The sequence below is a fragment of the Drosophila eugracilis genome, unplaced genomic scaffold (assembly GCF_018153835.1).
Source record: "Drosophila eugracilis isolate 14026-0451.02 unplaced genomic scaffold, ASM1815383v1 contig_367, whole genome shotgun sequence".
Classification (NCBI taxonomy): Eukaryota; Metazoa; Arthropoda; class Insecta; order Diptera; family Drosophilidae; genus Drosophila; species Drosophila eugracilis.
The window spans coordinates 3,434,984-3,457,579 of record NW_024573224.1 but is presented as its reverse complement, the minus strand read 5'-3'; the positions used below and the strand labels follow the sequence as shown (position 1 = coordinate 3,457,579).

The following is a 22,596-nucleotide window of genomic DNA, read 5'->3' as shown; positions in this document are numbered from 1 at the left end:
GTGTAGCAATAACTTATTTTTTTTGTTTGATAAAAGAGACTTAATAGAAAGGATAATTTGAATTATTTTTAAAAGGTAAAAGTTATTAAGGATAAACTTTTGAGAATTTCGGGGTAGGGTATATGTTTTTGTGTAGGCTAATGTATTATTTTTCTTGGAGTACTTTTCCCCCACTCCTTAGTGCTCAATAATGCAAAATGGACGTAGAAATATGGGAAAGCTTTTACAGGAACCAGACATCCAACTAAAGCTTTTCCCAGAGCTTTTAAGAGAACAGCCGAGTGTTGCCAGTGGTCATTTCCTTTTTTGGCAAAAAAGTGAATTTTCTGTTCAATTAACTTAAAGGCATAAAATTTATTAATTTCCTTTGATTCTTCGACTACCTAAGGCTATTGACCATTTAAACGAGTATATAGGTCATCCGTGTACATAGATCTCTGGAGATAAATGTGAGGTGAGCAAACAATTGATATTGATTATTAACCCGTCAATAAATAAATATATATATTTTCCCAAAATCAGTGGCAGTGCATTATCTGGAAACCCCGAACACCCGCAGTACAACAAAAATATATGTAAATGCGTGATAACTTATGCCTATGAACGGGTCGCCAGAAAGTAATAAAATTTTCAGAAACAAAACCAAACAATGACAGCTGATTCCAGTGCACGTAATGTTTTTCGAAAGAACGGCGTTGCCGGCTTGGGCAACAACGGTCATGGTCGAAATCTTATTACGACCGCGAATCCATCCGGCGGGAGTAGCGCTTCCCTCCTCCAGAAGCAGTTGTCCTTTAAAACGCCCGTGGGTTCCAAGCAACTGGGCAAGTCCGATGAAATCGAAATGATTGACAGTGCTAACATCGAAAATTTCAATACCCGATATAATAAGGTGAGGATTGGCTTAGTTGAGGTATTTCGACTAGTATTTACCGCTTATTACCCGAATATGAGTTTTAGATTTATGTTAAATTTAAGGTGTAAGAATTGTTAATCCCAACGCAAGACAACACTGCGTATGAGTGATATTTAAGTATTCATTTTTCATAATGAAAACTTTTTTCTGGAAATAATATGAATATTAGCTTTAGTTTTTTGTTTAATTTAAGGTGTAACAATTGTTAAACCTTAAAATAAGGCAACACTGCGTATGAATGACATTTATATTTCATCATTATCCACAATGAAAACTTATTTCTGGTATCATAAAGACTATATTATATATTTTTAAATTTCAATTACAGAACAGCATTATAGGATGGATTTGCTGTGCCCCCTGCATTTGGCTGCGAACATCAGCGGCGGTGCACAAAATGGCCATCACATCGGCAACTTTATTGGTAACCACATTGCTGGTGGCATCACCCATCTTGTTTCTGATCAGCACGGCACCCTCTCCATTGCCCAGAGATTGTTATATGGATGGAGATCGATGTTCGCCCGCCGTTTCAACTCCACCAGAATGCTCGGATCCCATTTGCGAGGCAGTGGCAAGCAGCATCCAGGCCAGGCTCAATTGGAACAAGGATCCATGCACAGAGTTTAAGAAGTTCAGTTGTTGGCGCAACACTCGGAATAAAAATATAACAAACCTTATTGAAATGGGAAACTCCCAGAAAAGTGTCGATTCACAAATGCTGTGTAAGATTCTTGAAGAACTTCTCATATTTCATGAACTAAATCTTTGTTTCTAAACAGATCTGTTCCAGAACAAGATCATGAACGGCAGCTATAGTATATTGCACAATTTGTTCGAAAGCTGCCTGCAGCAGACAACTAACTCAACTATCATGCACAAGATATTCGATTCCTTAGGAGGATATCTACCTGTTGGTTCAGTGGGACCCTCGAGTATAGCACCTTTGATAGCTAAGATTTATGATCTCGGTCCAAGCCCGTTAGTAGACTTATATTATGACCTTAGCTATGGAAGAAGACCGCACATTCTTCTTATTATTAGTGGACCTAGCACATCCTCAACTATTTTAGAGGTATGTCTTATTCCTATATGGAAAATATAATAATTTAAACTTTTTTTATTTAGCGTAAAATACGTTGGATGAGCCCCAAAGCACCGCCCAGTCGTATTCGACAAGGGCTGCCTAAACTTTTAGCCGATCTAATCGAGAATTTTCTACCGTATTTTGTGTCATATGCTCAAAGAGTATCTGAAAAGGATACTATTTTTGAATTCATTAAGGATCTAAATAAGGTTAGTTTTTTAATTTTACAAAATATTAGGATTTTGAAAGCTTAAATCTTTTTATTTCAGCTTCAAGTCGAGCATTCTCGCCGAGGATTCTGGGACAGTACTGTTTTATATAATGTATCCAGTCTACAAGACTTGTACCCAGTTGTAGGTGTTATGGAAATATCTAATATTTATTTCTGATATAAATAAGGATATATGTTTCTATTTCTTAGCTAAATTGGACATTGTTAATCCCACAGAACTGGAGCGGACCCATCGTTGTCAGAAATAGTGATTATCTGAAAGCCTTAGAATATTTTCTTACAAAATACCCAACTAGAGTTGCACATAATTCCCTGCTATTGCTGAGCGCTTTAGAGATATTGCCAAGGGATTATCCCAGTCCCGAGGTTTGCACCCGATCTACCATGTGGGCTTTACCCGAACTGTCATCATCCTTATATATTGCTCAACACTCATCGGAAGATCTAAAGGATACCACGAAAAGAGTAAATATAAGACCAGCATAGGTAAAACCAAAGTTTAATCCTTTATATATCTTAGGCGGAGATAATTTTTAAGTCTCTGAAAGCACACTTGAAGAGAGCACCTTCCTTAAAAGGAGCTGCCCTAGTGAAATTATCAGCATTGAAGATCCAATCACAGACTTGGGAAGGATTCTCCAACACAACGGACTTATTGAAGACTCTTCAAACTTTGGATATTACGGCAGAATGCTGGTTTCAAAATATTTTGGAAATTTACAAAAAGAACAAGCTGGAACCGAATGATATAAGCTTAAACGGGGGCTCCCATGATGCGTAGGTTTCTGTACTATAAATTTGTAATCAAGTTTTTAATCTTTATTACCAAATCTCTTGCAGTTGGGCTTATCCAATCGTTTCCACCATATTCTATGACACACTGAGCCATTCAATCGGTCTGTATATTAATTAATTAAAAATTTTCAATATAAACTATAATATCTTCGTAAATACTTGCAGTTGTCCCATTATCTGTCATACTCATACCGTACTTTAATGCCGTATTGCCACCATATTTACATTATGCTTCTGTTGGTGTTTCCATTGCCAAAGAGATTTTGAGATCAATCACAAAATCGTTTGACGAAAAGGCAATGCGTTGTGTTCCACATTCTGTAAATATATTCTCGAACTATAGCCGTATGGATATACTGATACATTCGGGAGGAATGCAGATATCATACCACTCAATGCTTTCGTTAACTGGTCCTATTAAGGGAATGGCCAGACTACCTGGCCTAAATCTAACGCCGACACAAATCTTCTTTTTAGTTTCTGCTCAGGAACTATGTGCTGAGTCCAACTACTTGGGCATCGATACCAATGCTCCCGAGTTTGATAATATGTAAGTTATAGAAATTCTTTTCTATTTTTTGATTCTAATGATTTCAATTTCAGTTTGGGTTGGCTCGTTGCCCAAGGTGGGAGTGCGACTGAAGTTTTCAAATGTCCATCGGGATCTATGATCAATATACAAAAAACCTGCAATGTGCTTTAAATATTATTTGAATCGATCGTCACCTTCGACTATCTACTTTGTCTACGACCTGGAACGAGTTTAAACTGTAGTAGCTTTAGAGACCCTACCTTCTAGTATTGTTTTTTATTTGAAATGTAAAGTGTATATTTTAAATAAATATACTGTTAATAAATTGTTGGTTTATATTTAAATCATGGACTTTCAAATTGTACTAACAAAAAGGGATCAACATAGCCTGCCAAGAAGTTTCCAAAATACAAATAAAAACATATAAAATTTCTAGAAAATGCTAAAGGTAATCTTTACTTATGGATTTCTTATAAATCTTGTAGCTTCTTTAGCAGAAACTGACTTACCAGATAATATGAATGCAATTCTCATCAAATGCCCTAAAAATAATTTAAATCTAACTTGCGAAACCCACTTAATTGTTAATATCCATATGAACCCAAGCTTTGACTTGGAGAAATCGGAAAAGTTTTGGGTGGTCGATAAAGTTTTCGATCCATCTAAAGGAACAACATCAAAGATAATATCTCCTTATTTACTAGTGGTCGGCAGGGGCGAACCGGTTGTGATGTATCCTCTGCAGTTTTTTAAAGTTAGTTTATAACATTTAAATTTAATAACATTATAATTAATTAACATTAAACATAGACAATTAATCAAAATAAAATCAGCAAGAAGCCCTTAGAAAAAGAGGATAGTACTTCGGATATTGGAGTCTCTGCATCTTGTGCTAATAATGAGCAAAATCTTGAAACAAATATGAAAGGAGTTGAGCTGGAGATGAATTCATCAAGATGTAAGTAATTTATTTTTATATATTTTTATCTTATTTTTAATTTGAATTTTATTTCAGTAAAGAGAAATCAGCTTTCAGCTTTTCCCCAAAGAAAATCGTTTCTATCAAACTTATTCGGTAAGGAAAGGCTAGAAATGCCCCGCCAAATTTGGAATATGAATACGAAAAATAAAGATAATCCAAATGATATATCAAGCCTAGGACTTGTTCAAGTTATGGATACGGCTTCTACAAAAAGTAATTTAAATTTTTATTTAAATTATTTGATATTAATATTACTATTATTTATTATACAGATCCCCTAGAAATTCCTGGGGATATCTTTCAGTTACAAAAAGATTATCAGTTACTAAAGTCGATTCCAGATTTTAATCAAAAACCGAAATTCGAAGATCGCTCAAAACATAATGGAATTGAAAGCAAGCCAAGGTTCGACATTAAGAATATTAACACTCAAGACAATAGTGATATACGATATTTTAGTGAGGTAATCTAAGTTTTAGGTACTTTTCAGTTGTTATGTAAAAGTATATTTCAGGACTTGAAGCATCATGATCATCATTATACTGAGGGGAACCTTAAAAGACAGCATCACAATTTCAAGACCCCTGAAGAAGAGTCTGCCCTGGATTTAAAAAAACATGATCCACAAAATAATGAAGCCAAACCTGAGAAAGAGTATACAAATAACAAAACTCCTGAAGATGAATCAGAACCGGATTTAAATAACCAAAATCCGGAACATATTGAAAGGCATTATGAGAAAGGGTATACAAATTTCAAAACTCCTAAGGATGAATCTGGCCCAGAACATATTGAACAGCACCATGAGAAAGGGTACACAAATTTCAAAACTCATCAGGATGAATCTATGCCAGAATATATTAAAGAGCATCATGAGAAAGGGTATACAAATTTCAAAACTCCTGAGGATGAATCTGGCCCAGAACATATTGAAGGGCACCTTGGGAAAGGGTATACAAAATGCAAAACACCTGAGGATGAATCTTTGCCAGAACATATTGAACAGCACCATGAGAAAGGGTATACAAATTTCAAAACTCCTCAGGATGAATCTATGCCAGAACATATTGAAGAGCACCATGAAAAAACTCCTGAGGATGAATCTGGACCAAAACATATTGAAGGGCACCATGAGAAAGGGTATCCAAATTTCAAAAGACCTGAGGATGAATCTGTGCCTGATTTTCTCCTGTAAGTTTATAACTTTCTGTTAAAATAACCAAATGAAAATATTTCATGATTAGATTTGATCGATTCAGAGAGGAAGCTAGAAGGAAAAAAATTCAAAAAACATTTGAAAATGATTATGTGCCACCTGGTAAAACTCAGATGAAGGCAGATAATTTGTCCCATAAAAAGGAATCTGAAAGCAAGAAATTTGAAAATCCAACTAAAAGTCTATCTCATGAAAGTAAAAACGAAGACTTGAATTTGAAATCATGTTCCAATAAGAATAGTTTACCAAATGAAATAGAAAATGAAAAATATCAAAATAATTATCCACTTGAAAGTGAGAAGGAAAATAATTATATGAAAGCGCCAAGTAAGAAATTTTCCCATGCAAATGATTTTTCACGAGGACATAAGAAACAGCTTCGTAAATATAAACCACAATCGGTTAAGGAAGAAAATAATTTTGAAAATAATTTCAAAAGCCATTCTAATGTACAAGATTTAACACAGGACAGTGAAATAGACTTATATAATTTAAGGACTCCTATGGATGACCTCTACAATTTAAACCATTATGGAACTGTAAAAGAAAATAATTATTTTAAAACTTCCGATTATACTTTTCCTGACTTAGACGGAATTGATAACAATTACTTAAATTCTAAGGCAGAAGATCCTTATAAACATGACCATTATCTATCCAACGATAATGCTTTTTCAACAGATAATATTAAGCCCCATTTTGATGCTCCTATGAAAAGTCTATATAGCGAAGAGTTTTTAATGGGTACAAAATACGATTACACAAATTTACCTTCAGATAATACAAAGGACTTTTCGTGGACTCAGGGAACTATTGGTGACGAAACCTTAGATTTTATTATAAACCAACACATGAACCAAAAACTGCCAAGTAAGTTAAGAAAATATTTCATAAATATATATGTAATTTCTAATTTGAATTTTAGAAAATTTTGATTTTAATACTTTGAATACCCTAAATGATTTGACTTCAGAATATTCTATGCCAGATAATATCCTTAAATATTTAGATTTCGACTCCAACTATAAGATCAACCCATACTCAACTTACCCAAAGAAAGATTTTGCCAGATCGGTACCCTCCTTACCAAGATCTCGAAAAAGGAGTAAGCGAAGTAAAACTCCAGAGGAAGATATAGAAAATAGTGATGATTCTCAATCAGAATCTCTGGATCAGAATGAAGCTAGCGATTCTGATTCTATGAAATCTATAGAGGATAATGGTGACATTCCATGCGATACTTGTGGGGGTAAAAATAAAAAGAAAGGAGAGAAGAACCCATCAAGATATTGCAGTGCTGCTGCAGAACCAAAAAGCCAAGAAACTAAAATGGAGGATGTTATTCCCAAACTTAATGATGTCGTGCCATGCGATACTTGTGGTGGCAAAAATAAGAAACCTGATGGAAAACCAATACCACCAGACATGCCATCTGAAAGTAAGCTAAGAAAACCTAAAAACGAAGAGAACAGGCTTCCGGACGATATGATACCATGTGAAGATTGCAAGAAGGACAGTAAATGTAGAGATGGAAACCTAAAGTCTGCATCCTGTGGCTGTATAAGCAATCCAAGTGTATGTGATTGTCAGTCCTCTAAGACATCAAGAGCCTCGAATTCTAAGTAATATTGGTAATATTTTCTATATTTTTAAACAACTTTAACTTTCAGTGCAAACGACAAGGGCTATACAGTTTTTAGTTTAGAAAATCCTGTTCCATTTTTAACGACTAAACTGCGTGTTTTTAGAAGACGCCACAATACTTGGTGGAGAGTCCTTCCAATAGTTAAGTAAGTAAGATGTAGCTTTATTAGGAAAACTTACTTGATTTTAATATTCCCCCAGTCTCGATACTGTATCAGGAATATATGCAAATAAAGATCTATCTGCTGTACTAATTTCTCATGTTGATATGATAAGCTTGGAGAAATCAACAGGTTTTTCAAATCGAAAACTTGTGGTACCCAAAATAATTGATAGAACGATTGCTAAGAAAAGACATCTTAGTGTCTTGAAAGAATTGCACAATAGCATTGGCAATAGTTTTCTGCTTGATATATCCAGTAAGGATAAGGACATATCCATTGAGGATATTAAGAACTATATCAATTTAAATAGAGAAAAAGAGAAGAAAAAGGGAGGCTTAACAACAAGAAGTATCAAAGGATTGGGAAACTTTCCAGTTTCCATGAATGCCTTGGAGAATTGTCCTCATAAAGACAAGCACCTTTGCCTAAATATTCTGGAAGAAAAAGTTCCAGGTAAGAGTATTTAGGTTATCGTATATAGTTTCTATGTTTTTCCCATTAAGAATTCAGTATAAAAGTCAAGATTCCCTTTCGGGAAAATGCTCTTGTCATGCGAAACAAGCATTTTGTTAAGATATCAAGAATCATTACGGATGCCACCACAAAAGATGCTCTTCAGATTTCTATAGATGTTATAAACAAAGGATTTGAAGCTCAGGAATTTTCCATATATGTTAGTAATTGTAAACTTTCGAGTAGTACCCCAACAACAACAAGTGCCCTGAGGTTACTACAACCGGATATTAGCCAAACTGTAACCTTATTAATGCCTTTAATATTAGCATCGAAAAAGAACAAACAATTTAAGTGCGATGGTGAGTTAGATTGTAAGTTTTCTTTTACTTTTCCTTAGTTTACACCAAATTTTCCAGTGCTGGTTAAGCCCAGTGAATCGAAAGGTGATGATGAACCACCGATATATAAAGATGATCCAAAAGTTGGAGTTATTGCAAAAAGGACTATGGCGATTAAGCCCCATTCGAGGTGCTTTTGTGTTTGGCGCTGTCGCTGCCATTGCATTGGCAAGTTGGAAACTTTCATTAACTATAATGCCTGTGAGAGAATGGATGAAAAGTCGGAGAAAGAAGCTGGTCTTATATACAATTGTCCTGGTATTGAGCATAACGATGTGTGTATTAGGGACATTGACTGCGATAGAGTCGAAGAGGTTACTTGCAATCTTACTTGCCAAATCATAACCATTACAGTACTTCTCTTAATTTTACTGCTTTTGTTGGGTATAAAATATCATACTGCTGATCAAGAATTAAGATCATATAATTTCCTTATTCTACAGGAATTTTAAAAGCAATTTTCGGGATCTGCATTCAATGCATAGGTCGTTGTGGTTTCGATACTGTGCAACCTGGAAGAACATATGAATGCTCTTCCTGTATAAGGATATTCTTAGTTAACTGCTTTTTCTTCATCATATATCCCTTTGCCTGTTGGTGTAAGTTCTTCCGACCCAAGACTAAGGACTTGATGGAAGCTAGCTATGATTGGGATTGTACTTCCCAAACTGAGGCAACTCCTGAATGTTCCTGTGATGTAAATATAATAAGATATAGACTTTGATACATCATTAATAATTTATCTTTTAGACAAAGGAGTCCCACTCAAGTTGCCGACTTCATGGTGGCCAGGATCAGAATCTTAACAATAACTTGGTGCTAGCCTTTGCTCCACTCCATGAAAATGGCTTGTTTAAAGATGAGAAATCCGATGACGAGGAGAGTCATTTATTTATTTTAGAAGTTTTGGAGGAAAGCAAAAGTTCACTAACTAAAATGGTAAACTTTTAATGTAAATTTTAATCTTAAATATTAAACTATTATTTCCAGATGAGTCAAGTTTTGGTTACAGACCAGAAAGTTGAGCAATGTGAGGAAGGTGGTGCCCATGAAATAGCCGCTGAAGAACTAGTGGAAAGTCTTAAGAATTCACAGGTTGCCTACAGGACAATGAGTTCTCCAGTTGGCGGAGTAATTGACATTCCAGAGAACTGTCAATATTGTGTGAAAGGTTTCTTCTTGCAAACCCTGAACTCGACCTATGAATTCATGAGCTATCAGCCTTTAACACAGTTCGTAGGAATCTCAGAAGAGGTATTTATGAATATTCCAAAAACTATCATTCTTAGCTTTAAACATATTAAAATAATTGCTTAGAATGAAGTTAGGAAGCTTCCTCAACCTAAATATATCCACTCGAATGAGTTCTCTAAGATATACAATGATAAAATGGATGTCTACAAGGCAGCTGATCTCTCAGTGGTGCCTCCTTTGAATGTTCCTTGTATAAACATCGACCATGGAAACCATTTGGAAAACTCTTTTGTCAAACTGGCAAAGCAACAGGAACTGATAAAAGCTAATCAACCTTAAGCCTTATAATATTTATAATTTATGTTTATTAATTTTTAAATTTAATAATTTACATTCTTAAGTTATAGCTGTTTCCTAATTTAATGGGACATTGTAGGCGGAGTGTTCATTATTAGGATTGCTATCCTTAACTTGACTATCCAGAAGTATTTCTTCAATGCCCGATCTTATGTCTATTAAGCCACTGCCATCCGTAATCTCATTTGAAGAATCTTTAGGTTTCTGTGTATCAGGTGAAATTGTAGTTTTGTTATTTGCATTGCCATAATATTTAATAAAGTACACTTCCGGTGGATTTGGGCTGACTGCATCCACTTGCTGGCTTGGAACTGGTTCCCTTGTAATCATTTCCATATTTGTTTTAACTGTAGCCGCTTGTATTGGATTTTCTTCTGGCGTTATCTCGAATCCCGGATCTCTCAATTGGTAAACCGAAGTATTCTCAGATGCTTGACCCTGGTGCTCGTCCGCGGAATCGTAAAGATATTCACCATTGCCCACAGCTGAGTACAGAGGGTTGACTTGGTTTACTTCTCGATGGGCAGACTGGAGATTATTTCCATTGAAATTCGATGGTTGCAAGTCAACGGATGAATGTTTGTTTTCTGAATTAACATTATAGGCGTTGGTCTGGGATTGGGATACATAATTTATTTGTGGCTTCGGAGAAGTATTCGGTACAAGGTAATGGTAATGAATGTGCTGAACTGGTCGTGTATTCTGTATTTGCAATTGAAAATCCGTGGAATATGTTGAATGAGTGTTTACATGGGAACTGAACTGTGTTTGGGTAACTGATGGGTTTCCATTAATCTTTGGTTCTTGAGCAGCATTAATCTGAGGTATATCAGATGACGCATGTAGACAAGGGTTTCCCGGATCAACAGAGGAAGTTCGTGTAATGTCACCTACATAGGTTGATGGTGGCAAGTCAAACTGGTTACTTTCCTTGTGACTTATGCGATTTACTATGCGCGCCATTGATTGCGATTCAATGAGTGAATCATCATCTGATGAATGAAATTTATGATCTATGACAGCACAATCTCCAAGCAAATTTCCGATTATAAGTATAATAACCACAAATAGCACTCTTAGCATTAGCATTTTTTGGACAAGTGGACAAATGTATTCACAAGAGACAATCAACAACTGTCTCCGATCGGCTTGGCATTCGGACTTTATATGGATTCCCAGATTACGTAAATACTTACTGAATTGCTTGGATAATACGAATGAAACCCCAACTATGGGCTTAATCCCAAAAACCAAAGCACTCTGAATTTATTTATGTTTTTTTTTGGTGAAAGGCAAAGCGAATGCAATTATGGTGGCAACGTTAATTTGCGTGGGCTGCTTGGTTGCTCTAACTTTTAATGTCTACCAAATTGTTAAAATCATAAAACATATCTGATAATAAAAAGCTAGCTTCTGTGTTTCTCGAAACTTAAATACTCTCTGTTAGGGTATAAATTATGTAACTTTAGTGAAAGTTTTGCGGAATTTCATTACAAACTGAAGAGTATTAAAAAACACCATAAAACAAGCCATTCAATAATTATTTTCATTTAGCTCTTTATAAAGATTTTATTACTATAAAATGTATTACAACAAATATGTAAAATGACAATAAAATGAGGAAAAAATACACTATTACACACATATATATGCTTGCGAATGTAGTTAAGCCTAGAACTCAGCCCCAATGTTGGCCGGGCATTATCGTGTTACTTAATATAAATGCAAAATCACTGTAAAAATTTCAAACTTAAAGTACTACTAAAAATAGTTTTATTACTTGTTTTTTTTTATGTATTATTATTATTCATATTTAGATTCGATTGATATATAAGACATATATGTTTTTTGTGGTTTTATATTATGTTTTTTTTCTCTTTTTTTTTGTTGTATATTTTCATGACCTATGAATGAGCTATGCAGAGACACTTTAATATCGGCTTTCGGCTTCCTAGCGAATGGTTTTTAACAGGTGGTTTCTAAAAGTGGATCAGGCTTATAAGTACTCGTAAAGGGGTTTACATTATTAACAGTTGTGGTGGAATCTTTGGGGACTCGTTTTAGGGAGATGAAGTCTTCCAGGTGACTGGTACTCTGCACTGCGGCATCTCGACTCACATGAAGTTTCTCTTGTGCTTTGTGAGGGCCAACCAAATGAGTCTCAACCATGCCATCGGTTGATGGAATTTTACTAACGTTACGATCGCTGAGAGACAAAGAGATGTTTTTCTCCAAAGGCGGTTCACGGATCTGCTCAGACAGGCGTCGTATATTCAGAGGCAGTTCCTCTCTCGATTGAGTGGGAATCGATAGAGAGCTATGTCTAGAATGCAATTTTTCTACTTGAAGCAAAGATCTTGCTTGATCGTTTGGACAAAGCAAGTTACTATTGTTTTGATATACAGATTTTCTAACATGGTTCGGCAATGGACTGGAAATCTCCTTTACTTTATCCGGTAAAAAACTAGCGGACTTGCTTTGAATATTTCCTTTTAGATCGTTTGAAGGTTGATCGAGCGACCAGATCTTATGCGATGTATTACGATATTGTGGAGAAAATGGAGCAAAAAGTAGACCTGGCTCATTTAAGAATACTTGATCATCGTCCATCTCAGTTTTTGAATGCTTTAATTGCGGTTTAGCCCACTTTGATTTCTCAGTTCTTGTCGAAATTAGTTTATTGTTTATGGAAGAAAGGGATTTTTCACGATAGATATTTTTCTTGGGAAGCCGGGAAACTTCAACAGTGACATCCGTTTGTCGCTTGACCCACGGATCGTGATTGTGATGCATATTTAAATACTTTTCCGCTTTCGGTGACAAGCTATTCTTAATGTGCGAATTCTTAATCCACGGATCCGAGGGATACACTAAACAGCCCGTACTCCTGTTGTTGGTATCATAAAGAAAGTTAGCTTTATCTATCTCCACATTGTTGGGGGAAGTTTGCTCGGATTTGCTAATTTTATGAGTTAGCTGTCGATAAAATTGATTGTCTGAATTACTGGAAAGCTGTCTCGCTTTTTGGGAATCTTGTCGCGGTGATTTGGTAACTTCACTTTCGTCTGATATTATGATGGCCTGTTGAAAGCCACTCTTATGCAATGTCAGTCTCGGAGACAGGGCTCTTTTATCCTTTCCAATCGCAGTTTTTAATTGCAAGCACCCCTTGTTTGAATTATCTAATGCATTCTTCTCCGTTGTTATAGATAGTTTCGGGTCTTTGATTTTACTTATTGTGGCTAGCTTGTTACCAGTTTCTGTAATCAATTTGATTTTGATTTCCTCGTTTGTTTCCGAGTCTGACCCATTCGGCTTATGGGCCTTCTCACAGTTGCATATTATAGATGATGAAATGGATAAGACGTTTTGACTGTCCTTCAGAGATCTGTTAGATGCCACTCTTTTTATACTATCAGTATCGATTTGTTGGGACACTTTGTTATTTAAATATCGACCGGAAAGTTGGGTATGCTGGCTATTAAGATATAAGTTAGCATTCAATGGTGAATGTGGAGAGAGTACTGGAAGTGTTGGAGCAATATTTGGTTGTTTTAATCGAGAAACAAAAAAGCCATTTGACTTCATATCGGTTAATGGTGGGTCGTCTTTCCTATTTTGTTTGTTATGTCTGTTTCCGCACGATTTGCTTGATAGTTCCCTGTTTGGGAACTGTGGTGAGAAGGGTTGGGCTTTAGAATACGAGCCCGACTGTTTTTGCTAAAGAAACTTCTGCTCGAGAGCTTTAGTAGAACTCTGGCTGGAATTTGAGGCACCTGTAAAAAGACCGAACACACACACATTAGATGTAATCAAGTCAAGTGTGGGAGGCACAATTAGAGAAAAAGTTGAAAATTATGAATCGTAAAAAGTTGCATTCTTATTCCGAAAAAAGCAATTGTAGCAATAGAAAAAGGTTCACTTTCAAAGTATCAAAAAATTGCTTTATTCAAACTTTTTTTTTTTGTCCTTACATTATTAAAACCATATTACTGAAGCATATTGCTATAAGTTCATTTTTGAACTCAAATTAATTGGTTATTTGTTTGATTTTTCTACGAATATTATTAATAATTAGATGATATGACCTATGCTTATTTAATTAATACGGGGACCAGGATCACAATGCTGTAAATATGGGGGATCTTGGTGTAAAACTCCTGACAACTAACTGGTATTATATAATCTTTAAAAATGCAATTCTCGAATGTATTGATGTGAGCTATATAAATAATTACATTGCAATATTTATGATCTATTACAAACCATCGTTTTCATTCCGTTTGTTATTTGTTTCCACATTTTTTTTACTTGTTTCGCTTCCTGCTGCTGGGGCAGGATTCGGGTGCTTTGAACTTAGGGACGCACTACCGGCGGCAGGGTTTGAATTGGATATTATGCCAGATGTAGTGTCACTAACTCCTCCGTCGACATTATTCTTTAATTGTCATTTAACGAGCTCCACCGAAAGAAACTTGCGCAGTCGCTCGTAATAATGCGGATGCAGTTCAACGTCATTGTGCCCAGCACCCTGAAAATAAATACCATGAATTAGAGAACTGAACTCATGTAACATTGATATGACTGTAAATCCGATTAAAGCTAAGTTTATTATTGCAATGATGAGATCTTCCATTACTGCTTTCAATGCTTATGAAAAGCATTGAACTCGATACGAGACACTCAATCGATTTCAGTGGAAATGCTAGACTATTATAATTAATAGCGATTATTATTCTGGTTATAGAGTCGAATAACGTATGCAACAACCGGCTGTAAGCAGGTAATCAATCAAGAATAGTTAAATACAGGTAATTACCTCCACCCAAAACGGTTCGACAGTCTTAGGACACCTCTCGTAGATTCCGATGCCATGAGAAAAGTCAATGACCTCGTCGTCAGTGCCATGGATAACCAGAACGGGAGCCTTCACCTTAGCCACCTTATCAATACTGCAGGGAAATCCGATAAGATCAGAATTGGGGTTGATCGCAAATCAACAAATCAACTTACCTGGGGAAGGCATCAAAGAACCAGGTTCTCTTTGTGTTTCTAAAGACGACCCTTAGACCGGACATCAGAGGCGAGTGGAGTATCACAGCGCCGACTTCGTGTCGCGAAGCCAGGTCAACAGTGGGCACAGTGCCAATGCTCTGGCCATACAAGATGATTGTCTCCGGGCTGATGTTGAATCTGGGTGAAGGGTATCAATGGGTTAGAAAAGAGACAACAAGGAGGTAACATATAATATTATTACTCACCTGGTTCTCATCGCCTGCCAAGCTGCTTCTATATCAGCATAAAGATTCTTTTCGGAAGGTTTGCCACCGCTCATTCCATACCCGGAATAGTCGTAGCCAAAGATGTTGCAATTAATCTGTGATCCCAGGGTCAAGTAGAAGCTGCTCATCTGGCCCAGATCGACAGCGTTTCCATGGGAGAAGAGAAGCGTGTACTTGGCGTTCTTGCTGCACCTGACATAGATGCAGGTGATCAGGTTGCCACGCGATGTGCGCGTGAAAAAGGCCTCCACTTTCGATTTCTCTCGTTCGGAATACTGCCACTCAGCCCGATCGAACAACTGCAAATTGTACCGGATGTTGGTGTCATCCGCCGGAGTTAATTTGTACGTAGGTTCCGGTGGCTGGAAGGCCAACTTGGCCGCAATGGGACCCGGACATGGTGGGCAGCAAAACATGCAACAGAGCTCGCTGATACTGAACATGCTCGCTCCGTGCCTCGTATAATGCCTCTACGGAATGCTAACGATTTCTTTTCTAATGCACGATTACCATCAACAAAGGACTAACGGAGCTTTGGGTTCAGAGAGACTTCGGGGCTATTCGCATCTATATCATCAATCCGTGGTACTTGCAACTGTTCAATGGGCTAGGCGTCGGGGGTGACGAGACAAACATAACATTTTTGGATTCAGTTCGCACACAATATTCAACATAATCGAACGGAACGGTTAATGGCTAAATTGTCTTACTGAAATTTGGTACACTCACATTTACAAAATGGCAATGTAGATAGGCAAACAACCACAAAGAAGTAAGGTGGCTAAAACGCCCTAAAAAACAACGGCACTTTCGGTATTTTAAGTGTGACTGTATGTGTGACGACCACAAAATGCCAGGGAATCAACAGTCTATTTTCAGGGAACGAAATGGAATAGAAACGAAAGAAATGTTGGCAAGTTTAAATTTGAAAGATAACTTTGAGCTCTGTAATGGTTAAATATAGATATTAATGTTTCCTTCTTTTGTTTATTGAACTGTTTCACTTTTTGTAATGTTTAATCAAAGTAAAGCCTAAATTTAAACTTTATCATTAGGTGTTTTATTTTTGTGAAATACTTTTAAGTAATCGTTAAATATTATTCCTATTTTAAAATTTGTTTGTGGTATAATTTTAAAAAAAATTTTACACAACTAAAAATGTAACATATGTTTATTTTATTAACAGTAAGAGAGCTCAAAGATAAATAAGAGTAAAATATTTTTATATTGACGAACTTTTCTTTTTATTAAAACATGACTTTTAAATAGATGAAATTACAATTTTTGTTTGTAATATTTTTTGTTTCATTTCGAATAATTATTAGTAAGAACTTTAAGATCAGATCTAAAGCTCAAAAATATGTTTAATGTTATAAGACACAAACCCATAACCCATTACTTAACTCATAAAATGTCTGTCATGTCATGCACAAATGTTATATAAATAACGTTTTTACTAAAATACATTTTAACGTAAAAGTACGAAATCGTCCAACAAAATAATGCAATATAAGCCTTAAACTGCCCTCAACTTATGGATCTTTAATAACAAGACTTTTAATAACAAGACCTTGTTTAGTCGGATCTTCGAGCAAAGGAAGAGCTATGTAAATTACATCCTTTTATGCAATTAATACACGTTTCTAGCAATGAAGCATATGAATTTTAATATAAGATTCGTCCTTTAACTAGTACAAGACCTACAAATTATTTCCAAGGCAAAAACCTAGTGAAACAAATTTGTTTTCCCAAGGACTACGTTAAACAAATTTTGGACTCAAACGAGATCGTATAAATTCTCTGCCCATTAATAATGTTTTTCATTTCATTTTTAATTCATTAACATTTAAAAAAATCAGTACTTTATATCTAGTGAAAATTGTTTATAAATGAATTCCAACATCTTCTTTCTTTAGAAGTAACTTTTCTTTATTCGGATAATAGTCAGATTATAGGAGTATGATTAATAAAGGTAAAATAAAAGAAACTCCAAATTATTATTTGAAAATCTTATAGAGTAGATATAGAAAATTATATTCAGAGAAGTCTAGTATTCGAGAGTATTTTTAAAATCGGCTTACAAGTCCAACCTGCCTTCCTTGTAAGACATAACAAACTACATTCCTCGCCGTATCGACCGATAACCCCGCTGCTCCTTCCTCCGGAGGAGCATGGTTTATGTATGTGGATAGACGGATGGATGGTAACGAGAGCGAAGTATCCAACTAGGGTGGAAGTCAAACATATGTAAGGATGATTGACAGCTAATGGAAACAAAGGCAATTCGAATACGTGTGGTGTGCATGTGTAAGATGCAAATGATTTGCAAAACAAGGTAGGAAGGCAGTTAACCATTGCGGCCCTATTTTCGACCTGTAATCGAATTAATCGAGGTCTATTTATGTATTTACAACCTGTAGTTTGTTTTCGGGCTATAATCATCTAAGGAAACAAACAATAGATTAGATGTTAGACAGCGGTATTACCTTCATGTGGAAAAGCCAAAGAGTTTACTGAGATAACTATTATTATTTTTGTAGGCATTCCTCTGACGGCAAACTTAAAATAATGAATATATAAGAGAAAATCTTCATTTTCTTTCTTTCTATTTGTTAATATAATATAGCAATTAGTTAACAAATATTAGATATAGTATGGGCAGTTCTTTATTGACTTTAGAGATCTTCCAAACTCAACTGTTTACAATACGGTTTTTGTTTAAATAAAATGAGTACACAAGTAAATAACATAAAATTATAATAATAATAGGACCACTAATGAGTATGCTTCAGATACGAGTATATAGTATTATTTAACTCTAGGGATAACTATAACTTTTCAGAATCAAAAGACCGGCAGCGGGCCGTTATGAAAAAGCGGCGGTGTTTTCTGGTAGCAAGGTATGTTGCCATATTGGCCGTTGTACAAAAAACTTGGAAAGTACATGTGGTACTGCGCGGCAAGTTCGTGAAAATTGAATGGCAAATTGAACGGCGGCTTTTTCAACGCGTCGGCTTCTGGAGGACTAGCGTAATCCATATGCACTAATCCCTCACTAGCCGTATTCGTTGGATCCGGAGCAATAAGACTCTCGATGGTAAAAGCACGCTTTGGCCGCACCGGAAGTTGAGTTATAGTTGATGGAAGGATCGGCGGAATGCCTTTATAAGGCGATATCTGAGCAGCTGATGGATTTCCAAGATCAAAGTTGGTGGGGATACCATGACCATTCCGCGCTGGATCAGCAAAGGCCATCTGCGTTAGCTGGTCGTCCAGGTAATGGGAGACGGCCATCTCTGTATTGGCGGCGGCTAATTTCCAGTTTGATATATCCTTTTCCAGTTGTTTGACACGGAAACGCTTCCTCCTTCTCAGTAAACTGCCATTTTCAAACATATCAAAGGCCATCGGATGGAGAGTCCAATATGATCCCTTGCCGGCTTTAGTCACATTCCGTGGCACTTTGATGAAACAATCGTTGAAACTCAGATTGTGCCGCAATGAGTTTTGCCATTTTTGCGTGTTTTTCCGGTAATACGGAAACTGCTCCATAATAAATCGATATATCTCACTGAGCGGCAGCAATCGTTGCGGCGAATGTATAATGGCCATGGCCGTTAATGATATGTACGAGTAGGGGGGCTTCTGATCACCGTAGCTCATTTTCAATGGGCGTGGCATTGCGAAGTTGTTTTCAAAATTTCACACAGTCGGTCCGCACACAGTTGGTTTTCTTTTTTGGTTTTTTGTTTTTTTCTAGAGCGATGTTTTCTCGGCGGCAGCAGCGTTAAGACTAATACGAGGGGCAGCCAAACTTCATGTTTTATGGTAGTGTGGCGGCATATAGCACAGAGCTGGAAAAGAGCAAGACCGGATCGGAGAGTTGGTTCTCTCGCGCATACATACCCGGGTGGCATATCCAGTATACCGAGGGAGAAGTTGCCCCCGAAAAACTGGTTGCAGATCTGGTTGTCCTTGTCTGATTGGCTTACCAATGGGAAGCGAAGGTGTTGTTTACAGCAAATTTTGGAATGGGTAGCTCAGGAAGTTTGGACCAATCATCGGATCTGGGATTACCTATACAACATAGCTCAACACCGGGAGCGTGGCGGAAAAGCGTTTTGTCCCAGCGACAAGGCAACGAGGCCCCATTTTTACCCTTCGCCATTTTCAATTTTCTGGCAAAAGATAGTGCATGCGTGTTGTATAAAAGCACAATTGAAGGGTTGGGGGCGATGGTGGGGAAAAGCCCTTGATTTGCAAGCTTTTGTCAATACCTGTTTATTTTATATATGAATTGTGGGCGTGCCATAACATGAAATAATAAAGGAAACGCTCGTATTTCACTTCCCATCGCATTACTCCCCTTCACAAAATGATTTAAATTGTTTTGGCTTTCGCAAGGAATTGAAAAATAAATTATAAGCACAGCGGTATTTGCTTTATGATATACGTTTACCAGCTCTTGTTAAGCATATTAGTATAAATGACTTAGGGGTGATTTCCTTAAGACTAAAAATGATGTCTATGTAGAGATAACCTGGGTTTTAAAAACATTAATTTTGAAATTGGTTGTTAGGTGGCTCTGTAAAATGAAAATGAAAATGAAATGAAATAATATAGACTACAATCGTCAATTATGGTATTGTAAATAAGTAGGGAAAAAGTTAATGGGAGCTTTTAATGTAGGTAAGTGGATTTATATTCCATTCTTAAATAAAAATGATATTCATTTAATTTCTTCAGAAACTATAGAAACTATATAGTTTAAAGATGTTTCATCCATTTTCGAAAACATCGAACCCTTTTGCCCTGTGAAGTGCTGCGCTTACGTCGTAAAATCTGTCACATTCATGCCCTGAACTTGCTTGGGATTATTTGTGTTTATTAGTTATTATTATCATTATTAATTTAGCAAAACAAAAAGAAAAATGTAATAAAAATAATGATTAACATTGGCGGTCAGCTCGGACAGAAAATGTTTGTTCCTACAATTACAATTTTTTTTACACAGAAAACGTTTAATAAATGTTAGGAAACTTATTTTAATTTTAAATTTACTTTAATTGGGACATAGAGTTTTCAACATCAATTGCACACATTATTTGTGTTAAAACAATTTTTAAAAATATTTTTTTTACTTTTGAAAATGTGTAATTTCAGAAAATATATAATACAAAATATTTTCGATAGCGAAGTACTGCGAAGTACTATTTATCAAAATTAATATTAAGACCTTTAAATTCTTAAAATAACTTAACAAAATAATGATATCATTACATTTAAGTGATCAACAATAAAAAGAGGCAAACCTACTTATATGCAAATATGGGAAAAAAAACAAAAACAAATTAATTTCCAAGCAACGCGCTACTAGCTCAAAGATCCCGACAGACTGCTAACGAGATAATAGAGGTGTGCGCATAGAGAAGAAAGGAAAAACGTTTTTCTTTCTTTCTTTTCCCTCTTTTGTTAAGTACTAAAGGTAAGTTATTAACTAGTTTCTTTGGTTAACAGCAGCGTTCAAATGTACATTTTAATTAGAATGAGCACCAAGAGCCTAAAATCTTAATTAATTTTCAAGTAATGAGATAATTTTGGTTTGGTAATGATATTAATATCTTCAAAAAATATATCTTTATCTTTAGTTTAATAAACTAATAATATTACTAGTGCACTTTATTACTTTCCCTACACTACTACAACTCGATAAAATCGCATTTCCATAAATTTAAAATGGCATAAACATAAAATTATATTTTTATTTCCAAACTCCTGGCCGGAAGAGGGCGGGCCAAAAGTTTGAAACACATAATGCCCGAGTGAATAAGTATCAGTGATAAATTGAAGCACACATACATGCATAGGAATTCCATAAAATAAACAATAAATGCACTTTAAAAAATGTTAATGATGTGTAATGACTTTTTATTGATCCTCATTGCGAGGCAGTGGTAAGAATGTGAACTAAACACGATCTTTGTGGTCTTTTTAGTGTCAAGGATGCCAGCATTTAAGCCAAGACAGATGGCCAAGATGGGCCGTTAAAGCCAACTGAAAAAATAAAGAAGAAGTTCTGAGCCATTAACGCAAAGTTGTTGAAATCGTTGTATGTGCAAAACCTTTCAGTCAAACCAACTACTCGGTAATCACCGATCGATAAGTTTTTCTCCTCTTTTTCCCTGTCGACTCTTTTTTCTTTTATTTTTTATTTAGCACACCGAAACTCGGAGCGCTAAGATGAAAGCTCTTCGACCCATAAACTAAATCAATTTAGTTATTTCCGTCTTACCACTGCTGCTCACTCGCCTTGTTAATGAAGATTAGCGCTGATGAAGATAGGGAGAGAGTTTCCAATATAACGAGATCTTTTATAGGACTATACGATGGTAGCAAGTTTAATGCGTTTAATTCCCATCAAATGTTTCCGTGGACCAAATAACATATTTAGGAATATTATATCGATTTAAAACACTGTTTCGTTCTTACAAAAAATAAAGTTAAAAAAAAAAAAAAAGGAGATCCCAAGCGAAGACAAGATCTCTGTTGGTGTCGAGGATAATAACCGTCAGTATTTATTTTTTCCTATGTGTTGGGGATTTTGCCTGCTTTGTATTGCTTTATACTCGTAAGAAATAAATGTTTGAACACAACAGGCCGCCAATTTATTGAAGGCTAACACACTAATTTGAGGAGTTGAGTTGTGTTTACCCCGAGGATGTATGCTTGTATGCCCGGCATATCTCCATGTATGTACGTATGTTCGAATGAATCTTCCCGACAAAGCTTAAGTGCAGTGTTCATGCTTCTACCTGCAATATAGGAAAGCTAAGGAGTCCTGCCCAGTTGGAATTTGGCTGGTGCTGCGTTTTTTTATTGCGGCTAATTTAGTTTTTTTTTATTATATTTTATATATATGCTGGCCATATTATAGGCTATCAGAAATGAATCTAGAAATATGTGGAATATTTTTCTGGATTTATTAAACTGCATTTAATATCAAAATAGAAATTAAAGAATATAAACACAAGACCTCTTAGTAAGAGAAACCAATATAAAATCCTACCTTGGAAGAGTTTCCTTTTTATTAAGTTTTTCTTTTATAAAAATCTCTTCTTTTTTCCTCAAACATTAATTAGTTTAATAGTAATTTAATTTGAACATACCCATTTTATAAAAACGCATATAAGCCAAGCTAATGACATTACTATTATACCTCTAATAAAGAATGTAAAACCCCAACGACAGATTAGAATACCAATAAAACTCATATTAATTTTTATAGAATTTCTTTAGCTTAATCATCTCTTAGAAAAAATGAAACCCATAAGCGGATGATTA

General features: G+C 35.7%; 6 protein-coding genes across 7 annotated transcripts; 2 read left to right on the top strand and 4 right to left on the bottom strand.

The window, feature by feature from the left end:
* The first annotated feature begins 296 nt into the window (after positions 1–296).
* Positions 297–3,886, top strand: LOC108113678 (neprilysin-2). The gene is made up of 11 exons (XM_017224354.2): positions 297–454; positions 523–892; positions 1,245–1,641; positions 1,699–1,991; positions 2,045–2,212; positions 2,273–2,356; positions 2,425–2,700; positions 2,756–3,012; positions 3,076–3,131; positions 3,196–3,580; positions 3,634–3,886. Exons 2-11 carry the CDS (start codon positions 650–652, stop codon positions 3,731–3,733), a joined length of 2,259 nt encoding a protein of 752 aa, XP_017079843.1. The 5' UTR covers positions 297–454; positions 523–649; the 3' UTR covers positions 3,734–3,886.
* A 115-nt stretch (positions 3,887–4,001) lies between these two features.
* LOC108113677 lies at positions 4,002–9,955 on the top strand. The gene is made up of 17 exons (XM_041818690.1): positions 4,002–4,316; positions 4,373–4,520; positions 4,578–4,757; positions 4,817–5,007; positions 5,059–5,288; positions 5,344–5,718; positions 5,789–5,955; positions 6,442–6,630; positions 6,770–7,382; positions 7,431–7,550; positions 7,606–8,021; positions 8,072–8,383; positions 8,441–8,806; positions 8,866–9,119; positions 9,173–9,361; positions 9,413–9,676; positions 9,740–9,955. The coding sequence occupies exons 1-17, from the start codon at positions 4,002–4,004 to the stop codon at positions 9,953–9,955; spliced, it is 4,545 nt and encodes a 1,514-aa protein (XP_041674624.1).
* A 75-nt stretch (positions 9,956–10,030) lies between these two features.
* LOC108113710 lies at positions 10,031–11,087 on the bottom strand. The gene has a single exon (XM_017224390.2). The coding sequence runs from the start codon at positions 11,060–11,062 to the stop codon at positions 10,031–10,033; it is 1,032 nt and encodes a 343-aa protein (XP_017079879.2). The 5' UTR covers positions 11,063–11,087.
* Positions 11,088–11,513: 426 nt separating this feature from the next.
* LOC108113773 lies at positions 11,514–13,562 on the bottom strand. The gene has a single exon (XM_017224470.2). The coding sequence runs from the start codon at positions 13,559–13,561 to the stop codon at positions 11,939–11,941; it is 1,623 nt and encodes a 540-aa protein (XP_017079959.2). The 5' UTR covers position 13,562; the 3' UTR covers positions 11,514–11,938.
* A 333-nt stretch (positions 13,563–13,895) lies between these two features.
* On the bottom strand, positions 13,896–16,075 carry LOC108113774 (alpha/beta hydrolase domain-containing protein 17B). 2 transcript variants are annotated; one of them, XM_017224471.2, is made up of 5 exons: positions 15,985–16,075; positions 15,235–15,862; positions 14,987–15,166; positions 14,793–14,925; positions 14,389–14,504 (listed from the first exon to the last, which is right to left on the bottom strand). In XM_017224471.2, the coding sequence occupies exons 2-5, from the start codon at positions 15,696–15,698 to the stop codon at positions 14,421–14,423; spliced, it is 861 nt and encodes a 286-aa protein (XP_017079960.1). In that variant the 5' UTR covers positions 15,699–15,862; positions 15,985–16,075; the 3' UTR covers positions 14,389–14,420. The 2 variants fall into 2 exon arrangements, with proteins under 2 accessions (XP_041674665.1, XP_017079960.1); XM_041818731.1 differs by having other exon boundaries at positions 13,896–14,504; positions 15,235–16,043.
* A 1,153-nt stretch (positions 16,076–17,228) lies between these two features.
* On the bottom strand, positions 17,229–19,297 carry LOC108113701 (fork head domain-containing protein FD5). The gene has a single exon (XM_017224378.2). It carries the CDS (start codon positions 18,934–18,936, stop codon positions 18,100–18,102), a length of 837 nt encoding a protein of 278 aa, XP_017079867.1. The 5' UTR covers positions 18,937–19,297; the 3' UTR covers positions 17,229–18,099.
* Positions 19,298–22,596: the final 3,299 nt, after the last annotated feature.

Bases quoted from the DNA above. Each gene is read 5' to 3' on its own strand.
- LOC108113678 (XM_017224354.2), top strand. From the start codon at position 650: ATGACAGCTGATTCCAGTGCACGTAATGTTTTTCGAAAGAACGGCGTT. The intron at 3,013-3,075 runs GTAGGTTTCTGT...AATCTCTTGCAG, and splicing joins AACGGGGGCTCCCATGATGC to TTGGGCTTATCCAATCGTTT. The intron at 3,132-3,195 runs GTCTGTATATTA...AAATACTTGCAG, and splicing joins CACACTGAGCCATTCAATCG to TTGTCCCATTATCTGTCATA.
- LOC108113677 (XM_041818690.1), top strand. From the start codon at position 4,002: ATGCTAAAGGTAATCTTTACTTATGGATTTCTTATAAATCTTGTAGCT. The intron at 4,758-4,816 runs GTAATTTAAATT...TTTATTATACAG, and splicing joins GGATACGGCTTCTACAAAAA to ATCCCCTAGAAATTCCTGGG. The intron at 8,022-8,071 runs GTAAGAGTATTT...TTTCCCATTAAG, and splicing joins TCTGGAAGAAAAAGTTCCAG to AATTCAGTATAAAAGTCAAG.
- LOC108113710 (XM_017224390.2), bottom strand. From the start codon at position 11,062: ATGCTAATGCTAAGAGTGCTATTTGTGGTTATTATACTTATAATCGGA.
- LOC108113773 (XM_017224470.2), bottom strand. From the start codon at position 13,561: ATGAAGTCAAATGGCTTTTTTGTTTCTCGATTAAAACAACCAAATATT.
- LOC108113774 (XM_017224471.2), bottom strand. From the start codon at position 15,698: ATGTTCAGTATCAGCGAGCTCTGTTGCATGTTTTGCTGCCCACCATGT. The intron at 14,926-14,986 runs GTAAGTTGATTT...ATTTCCCTGCAG, and splicing joins TTCTTTGATGCCTTCCCCAG to TATTGATAAGGTGGCTAAGG. The intron at 14,505-14,792 runs GTAATTACCTGT...ATTTATTTTCAG, and splicing joins TCGAACCGTTTTGGGTGGAG to GGTGCTGGGCACAATGACGT.
- LOC108113701 (XM_017224378.2), bottom strand. From the start codon at position 18,936: ATGCCACGCCCATTGAAAATGAGCTACGGTGATCAGAAGCCCCCCTAC.